The sequence below is a fragment of the Apostichopus japonicus genome, chromosome 16 (genome assembly GCF_037975245.1).
Source record: "Apostichopus japonicus isolate 1M-3 chromosome 16, ASM3797524v1, whole genome shotgun sequence".
Classification (NCBI taxonomy): Eukaryota; Metazoa; Echinodermata; class Holothuroidea; order Aspidochirotida; family Stichopodidae; genus Apostichopus; species Apostichopus japonicus.
Window position 1 is genome coordinate 35,483,453 of NC_092576.1, and position 8,712 is coordinate 35,492,164.

The 8,712-nt window shown below is 33.5% G+C and overlaps 1 protein-coding gene across 1 annotated transcript; it reads left to right on the forward strand.

Annotated features, from left to right (window-relative positions):
- The first annotated feature begins 1,430 nt into the window (after positions 1-1,430).
- On the forward strand, positions 1,431-7,798 carry LOC139982953 (beta-lactamase domain-containing protein 2-like). Its single transcript, XM_071996173.1, has 7 exons — positions 1,431-1,688; positions 2,596-2,759; positions 3,417-3,553; positions 3,684-3,909; positions 4,981-5,177; positions 6,217-6,474; positions 7,088-7,798. The coding sequence occupies exons 1-7, from the start codon at positions 1,540-1,542 to the stop codon at positions 7,268-7,270; spliced, it is 1,314 nt and encodes a 437-aa protein (XP_071852274.1). The 5' UTR covers positions 1,431-1,539; the 3' UTR covers positions 7,271-7,798.
- Positions 7,799-8,712: the final 914 nt, after the last annotated feature.

The following is an 8,712-nucleotide window of genomic DNA, read 5'->3' on the forward strand; positions in this document are numbered from 1 at the left end:
ACTGTACCAGTGTCTATGTTAAGACATTTAAGGTGTAAATTGGTCCGGAAAATTCTTTTTTTTTCTTTTTGCTCTCTGTTGTGCAATATATTTTAAATCTTAGCAATTAAAATTAGTTTCAGATCTTTGACAGAATGGTTGGGGAGATTGAAATGCTCAGCCATTGGGTATCCCAGGAAATTGTCCCGTATCGATTTTTTGTGATTAATAAAAGTAAAGCCTATTGCACCTCTTAAAATACATATAATATGAGCATCGGTAGTTTTGCAATAAAGCAATGTAGTGAGAACATTATTTGAACGTTTGGATCTAGAATGACAACTTTCAGTGTTAAATTTTGAACCGTGAACCTATTTGATTCATGAAAATTGTGAGATTTTTTTTTTTTGAATAAATGGATTGATTCATCTCCATGTAGCAAAATAAAGAAAATGCAATGTATATAGCGATAATAGTGGAGAGTATGACAGACTCAAAGCAGTTTGTTCCATTCTTAATCTTCTTGTTGTTTGATGCTTTCAATTTAAATATTTAATAAAAGTATATTTGCATGTATTACAAAAGAAAATATTATTAGACAAAAGCAGAAAAAATGAGATATGAACGAAATTGGCAAGTATTATAGTTTGGAGATTATTTGGAATGTAACAGAACTGTAACATATAGAACTTATTACGGGAGATAAGTGTGAGTGGCCGCAATAGAACTAGTACCAACATAAACCATGACTATACTGGAAGCGGATTAAGGAGCAAATAATAGAAAGAACGGATTACATGGTTGTGGGAATTGTAGTTGTTCAGGGGTCCAAAGTCTTTGTTGAGGTCGGTGATGTGATGACTCGAACTTGAAGATCCAATCGATATCTTTTCGTTTAACGTTTTGTTACAGATTGGAATTTAGAAGCAGTTAACATGCATGTTAGGTTATTGAGAGAATGTTTATGAAGTTAAAAATGTTCGGAAACGGGAACCCCTGCAAAATTATCACGAATTGATTTATTGTGATTATTGTGAGTAATATCTCCTCCTTCATCTTATGCTCTATGTATGCCTACTCACTTTCCTTTCACCAACTTTCTATTGAATGACCTACAATTAATTACACACACATGCACATTATTAACATCTGCATAATTTAATGTTGTACTAGGCAAAGGTAGTTAAACTGTTAACCAAACGATAGTAAACATTTTGAATCGTTATTTTTTTAATGGCATAATTTGATAATATACGTAACAACAAGGAAAGATATCCAGTTGAATTGATGTTTCTGTATCATTATGATGGGTTTAAGTTTCGCGGGTTACGTCTTAACCGATGGACCAAACACGTTTTCTTCGGGTAAAGGATTATAATTACGCAAATAAGAGAGATAAGGCAAAAGACCAAAGTTCACATTACTCCGTGTCAACTATTATAATGCATTGTTAAAGGTACCGCAGCTACACTGTATGCGCAAAACCGTGCTGTTACCAGTACTACAATTAGTTCGGACAATATTAAAACAACTTGAGAGCGATTCAAAAATCATTTAGCCATGTCGGTATTACGCCAGGCTTTACTAATCGCCGTTACGGCAGTTGTCGTTGGGTTTATTGTACCAGCCTTCTTCAAACCATCATACCCAGTTCCAGAGATACTGGGTACAGTAGCTCCAGGATTTGAAGAAGTGAGGGAAGTATTCAGGTAATTTCTACTCTTAGCTTGACTTGTGTGTTGTTTTACAATCAGTACGTTGCTATCAAGTCATACAATCATTATGACCAATTACAGTTGTTCCCGACCCATTGACATTCATGCGGTTTATGTCGGATATGCGTTTGTAGGAAGTGACCTTCAGATAGATGTAGTCTGTGTAGGCTGCTTTCGCCGGGTCCAAGTGGCGTCCGAGTGGGGTTATCCTTCGTAACTGACAAATAAGAAACCAAGTTAATTCGACGTATCAAACTACATTGCGTGCCGAGGCGAAAACCGTCCAACGTAACACAGCGAAGTACACCCCATTTAATCGAAAAAGGCTACGATGGTATTCCCTAAAACTACTTTACTACTCAACCGCTAACACTGCTTATACGATATCCAAAATTAAATTTCCGACAAATGCCAAATTCACGTTAAAGAATCGATTATAGTCGCTCTACTTACCTTTTTACTTATTCTGATAATTCTCACCAGAAATCAACAGTCATAATGTCCCGTAGTATAGTACTTCCAAATAGTTGCTTATATCATGCATTTTTGAGTTGAGGTAAGAAGTGTTTGTATTTAAATTGATGTTGAACACGTCAATTGACTACACAAGAGAACACAATAAATACTGTAAATCTTTTAAGTTTTTTTTATGAGGATATGTGTAATTCCTCCCCCCCCCAAAAAAAAAAATCCAGTTTGAATATTTTGTTACGAATAAAAATATCCTCAGTTCTTACTGTAATCCTAAAATCACATGCTACCTATTTATCACATTTACCACCACGATCCAGTTTTGACTGTGGTACAATATTGTAAGGCTATAAGTAGTCACTGTAATCTCTGTGTGAATCGGTTAACACGTATTAAAAAAAAAAAGTTCTTTTCGCCTCTAACACGTCAGACAAAACTATGAAAACGGCTGGGATAACCCTGAAGCTGGTTCTGCGTTTTCCGTTTATCAAGAAGGAAGAAAAGTTGTTGACCTGTGGGCTGGATACGCCGATCAGGAAGCCAAACGACTGTGGAGTGAGGACACTATGTCGATCATATTCTCTACAACAAAAGGTATGTGAAATGGAATTCTTGAAAAACAAAATGTGTCAGGAAATGTGTTAGTGTGTTCCGGCTTATAAACAGCAAGATTGCTTTTCGGGTAATGAGTTGACATAGTGTATTTACTTTTCATGTTATTCCAAATAATTTGAAATATTTTTCTCATACCTAAGAAATCAATCATATCAAGTACAAAGGACTAGTCCACAGTGGTTGTGTAAAAATAAAACCGTTAAAGTTTTACCACGTATGGCGTACAAGTTTGTCATTTTTCAAAGTGGTGTGGGGAGGGAAGGGAGAGAGCGACTTACATGCCGACTGGCCTTCAGGGACATCAGTGACTAGCTGCAAAACATTTCGAACTAAAAGACACCAAAAATCCTTCAATTATTTATAACTAAAGATACATAGGATCTTGCTCGCCTAATCTTGTCCAGATATTGACGCGAGGAGAGAAACGGAGAGATCGATATCATTTATTTCCCTTCATTCCTAGTTATCATTTAGTTAGAATCGTAGCTTTTCCCAAGGTCCTAACCATGATCTGAATCAAGACGCTAAAATCGACTTTCAAAATAAAAATAAGTGATCCATACTGTTATAATAACGAATTACCTCCTTCTGTATTACTGCTTAACAACTTCCATTTTCTTTCCTACTTTTTACTAGGTCTAGGTGCGTTATGTGTTGCTATGTTAGTTGATAGAGGACATTTAGATTTCAAGAAACCAGTCGCTAATTACTGGCCCGAGTTTGCGCAGAAAGGCAAAGACAAGATAACAGTGGAACAACTTATGGAACACGAGGTACAATACTTAGAATTCTTTATTAAATACTATGAAAAACGATAGTAGAAATGCTCGTCTCGTTTATGTTGTCTTACGAGTAATGAAACTCGTTGGATCTCTGATAGAAATTGTAAATTTTACTTCTCAGGCTGGACTCGCAGTACTAAATGAACCGATGACCTTTGATCTTATGAATAACAAATCAGCCATGGACAAGGTTCTTGCAGAAACTGAACCAGCTTGGGAACCAGGCACTGCTCATGGGTACCATACACTTTCTATCGGTCCTTATGTTGACGCACTGGTCAGACGAGCAGACCCTAAGAAGAGAAGTATTGGTAAATTCTTCCACGAAGAAGTCAGCAAACCGTTCGGTAAGACGAGCTTTCCCAGATATATTGAAGTCTAACAATATTACCTGCTGTTTATTTTTCTGATATTATGCATATCTCAACCTTGTTTTTACATTTTAAAACACCTTAACTCTATGGAACAGCTATAACCGTCTTAGACCAATATGTTTGTTAAAATTGTTTTGAAAAATGAAGTCCCATAAAGATATATGTTAGTAGATATCACTGTTGTTATTGATGAGAGTGTATCTTTTATTTATTTTTAATTTCGAATTTTTGAATTGAAGAAAATTGACACATAACCTTACTTTGTAAAATTCATTCATTTCTTAACTCTCCTCTATTAGTTAAAAATGGTACATATACAGTCGTTAACTGACAACATTATCCTACTTAAGACACTTAAATCCGTCATTGTTAAAACGTTAACCCGATTAAAAGTAAAAGTCATTAGAGATCAAATCTCTATTATTTGAAACTTTCCTTTCTGCACGTCATTTCGTAATTGTTTTAGTTGTGTGTTTGAATGAGAAGTGAACTAGATAATTTCTGGCGTTTTGATATTAAGTTTGGTTAACAAAAAGACCAACAGGAAGCTTCTTATATTTGAATAAAAGTGTATTTGCAAGGATATGCACATAAAATAGCCATAAAGCAATCCTGTATTCTTGCGAAGTAATACACAATCACTTCTAACACTCCAGCAGTGAATTATTTTTTTTACTTCGGCAATAGTTTAATATAACTTACCCTGCCCCCAAAAAAAATTCAGAACGAAGATGATAAAAAAAGCATACTAAAACGTGTAACATCTTTTTCCAATTTTTACCCATGAAATACACAGTAATTGAAATGGTTGCAAAGAAAGTTTTTTTGGCTTTGTGACAGGATGTCGCATATATTGACATATTTTGAAATGAGGTTATATTGTGAAGAACGTATAATTTGACTTTTAAGAACCAACATTTTCAAGAAAAAGGGATATAAACTAGTCAATTTTGCACAAACTAAAGTTATTCAAACATTCTGAAAATATTCGCTTTAATTTTCAAGACATAAGCTAATTATTTTTTTATATTGGTTCTGTTTTAGGTATTGAAGCATATATCGGTGTTCCGTTGGAACAATTCCACCGTGTTGGACGGTTGGTGCTAGTATCTGCCTCACCCTCGATGACCTTATATGCACTGCGTCAGAGTGACTTTGCGAGAAAGAGTATCCTGGCACCAATCACAGGGTCATTAAAATTACTGACCGATACCTTGACAAACTGCGGTGAAGTATGTGAGGTACGGTACAAACAAAGGAAGAGCATCTTCCAACCATTCACTTTAAAGCAAAACATAATTAATGCCTTAAACACAATCAAATATTCGCTTGGTAATTAGCAGATGAGAAAAGGTTAACATAATAGTTTGAACACGAAAGTATATTTTATTATTAATAAGGTTTCATTATTAAGTATCAACACCATGGTAGTGTATTAAACTGTTTTTCTAAAATTATAGTTTTAGGCGGAGAAGGGGAGAGGATGGGGGAGGGAGTGGGATATATTAACTGGAATTCATATACATTTGTTAATTTTGTGTATCCTTATTATTGTCCACATCTAACTCTTCGCCGTCTTTGTACATTTATGTAGATACTTATTACCGGTAATTTTTACTTTTTAATTACGTAATCAATGTTAAAATAAACAGCTTAAATTAATGCATTATGTCTTTCGTCAATTGATTAATGTAAAGTTTGCCAGTGGAGATATGTGGGAAGAAAAAGTGTTACTGGTGTTTAATCCTTAATATATAATTATGTTATACGTTTAACTACTTTATAATAATATAATTAATTTATCAGTATAAATAATGATTTCAAAGTACCAAATATGATGTTTGTAAGAAGTGCAGGGATGATGTTGCAAGGAAGGACACGGCTTGTAAATCACAGGGTGAGCAATCAATAACAACTTGTGTGGCTTAATCGTACCAGTCAATGTCCCAGGAAGTATGCTTACCTAAAAAACTGTTACCAAGAGTCTATGCTTTCCGTTCATCTTTGCATTTTTTGTTTACGTGCATAAACGCAGCAGTGGTTGATTTTTGATGACGTTAAGTTGAGATCTTGCTCATATCAAAAAAATTGTGAAATATAACGAATTTTTAAACCTTGTATTTAATTAAAGACGAGTGAGTTGAAACAGTTTTAGCAGTTCAAAGCGCACCATCGAATTTGCTTATCAAATTCCTGGCAACAGTCGCATTCTTTTGCATTTTATTATCATTAATTTTCAGATTCTCCACCATCTTTACTTTCAATTAACTTCATTTACAGTTCGAAAGATTAATGGATCCAGACGTTCTTCAAAATTTCGAGTTGTCTTCAGCTGCCGGTATCGCTACAGCCAGCGGTATCGCCAAACTGTTTGGAATCTTAGCTAACGGTGGCAAAGTAGACAATAAAACACTTCTCTCTCAAGGACTAATTGACGAATATGCCAATGATAGAAGAGGCCCTACGCCTGATATCGTGATAACAGATTTAATGATAAGATGGAAGTACGGTATGGATGTTATTCCGCAACCTAATCATGTGAGATTCAGAATATTTCAAAAATGTTTTTAAGGTTCTATTAAAGCATGTTTCTAATGTATTATTTGACCGGTGAATATTTACTACTGTAAGGGTTTGATGTAACCATCAGTCCGATATATGTTCGTGTTTCTTTTTTGCTTTTCGCGTAGCAAGTAGGGCTGACTGTTATTTTTTGGCATGAAAGGTACATATCCCGATATCTTTTCATTTATATCCACAGCAAATACAAACTGCATATGTTATAAATGGGTAGATTGGCGTCTATCTTGGCGCAGAGTGCTCCGGTAGACAGAACGTATATATGTAGATTATAATTAGTTGAGGCATAGTTTGAGTTTTATTAGTTAAGTATGAAACTACCAAATGTATGATTATCGAAAGGCATATGAATATGTACATACGAACTTTTGGACATTTAATTAGTGTCAATATCCTAATTGATGATGGTGTCCGAATATAAGCCGGGAGGCCCGGTTTCGAATACCTGTGAAGGCTGGGAGTTATTTACTGTTCTTGATTTTCTTGACTTTCTCTTAATTTATATATTACGTTAGAATTTCCATGCATATTTAATAAAATTTCTTTGTATAAATATATTTTTTTTCACCAGAAGGACAATCTCTTCGGATCACCTGGAGCTGGTGGCCAGGTCGGTTATGCAGATCCTAACAATAAACTCGGATACGGGTTCATCAGTCGATATATGTCACCAATGGGAATGCAGTTTCATGATCCGAGGATAATATATTTACAAGAGAGTGTTCTCAGAGCTATAGAGAAGCAAAAACGGTGATGACCAATTTTACAGAACGTACAAAGCAGTATACAAATTAACGAAGTGATTGTTTTCTTCTCCTGATCTAATTCTTCACTACACAGCTGCTGGTCACATGTTTGCATGACCAACATCATCACTTAAACACTCCATCCTGATTGACTTTCATCTTTTTTTTATGGAGAACGATTATATTAAATTTGAAAGATTATTAATCGTTAAACAAGAACTCATACTTCGAAACTTGATATAGCATCAACGCCAAGATCGACATCCACCAAACATGTACCCCAATATCAACCTCTACTATTTGAGTCATGAAACATAAGTTTCCAAATTATTTCAGTTTTAGGGTTAGATGTTTTTTAGTGTTTCGTTTCATACACTTCACTTGCTCATTTCTTGAGGATGAAATATTCCTGGCTAAAGTAACATTTTTTTTTCTTAAAATTTTTTAGTTGTATTATTGTGTGTGAAATAACTGAGTAGTATGGGTGTCTCAAAATTAAACAGGAAATAGATCAAACTACTAAATGTATATAAATATATATATATATATATATATATATATATATATATATATATATATATATATATATATATATATATATATATATATATATATATATAAATATATATATATATATATATATACATATATCATTATATATATATAGATATATATATATATATATATATATATCATTATTATTATTATATATATATATATATATATATATATATATATATATATATATATATATATATATATATATATATATATATATATATATATATATACATAGATCATTATTATTATTATTATTATCATTATTAAACCAGAGAAATAAGATATGACTCATAATTGAAATATAAGGAGTAAAGTTTTAGAAAATATATTGGAATAATGGGACCTTCGTCAGCAATACTTGGCAGTCGAATGAAAAGTATAAAATGTAACACAATGAAAGTATGACGCTAGATAAGTGTAAATTGCATTGAGCTACAAACGGTTTCTTATGATTGTTGAATAGTTTTTTTTTATTAAATTATACAAATTTACATCTCCTGTGATACACACATATTTTAATTCACAGTGCAATGCAAGCTGTGTAAGGAGGGTGGCGATGGGTGTTTCTTGTTAAGGGTCTAGGTGGATTTGGTATTACAGACTGTACGGATATAATTTGAGGGAGCTTCGATACAAAGTGTTGCGATGGTTTAAACTTGTTTAAACTAGAACATTTTCAAAATTGTTCATGCCTAATCATCTTATAATCATTATATTATGTTAATACTTATTGTCGTATGTTATAAGATTTCATATACGAAACCATTTGCTTGGCCCTGTTGGCGCTTTTGCCCAAAGCATCAACACGTCAGGAGATTACACTTGTTGGAGGTAATATATTATCAGCTTGTATTTATTCTGTCCGTACAATTTCATGTCTAAGGCCACG

What these genes read in the sequence shown, in the direction of transcription:
- LOC139982953 (XM_071996173.1), top strand. Translation starts at nt 1,540, where the DNA reads ATGTCGGTATTACGCCAGGCTTTACTAATCGCCGTTACGGCAGTTGTC. An exon ending in ACTGCGGTGAAGTATGTGAG is followed by an intron (nt 5,178 to 6,216) that starts GTACGGTACAAA and finishes CTTCATTTACAG; the next exon opens with TTCGAAAGATTAATGGATCC. An exon ending in TTATTCCGCAACCTAATCAT is followed by an intron (nt 6,475 to 7,087) that starts GTGAGATTCAGA and finishes TTTTTTCACCAG; the next exon opens with AAGGACAATCTCTTCGGATC.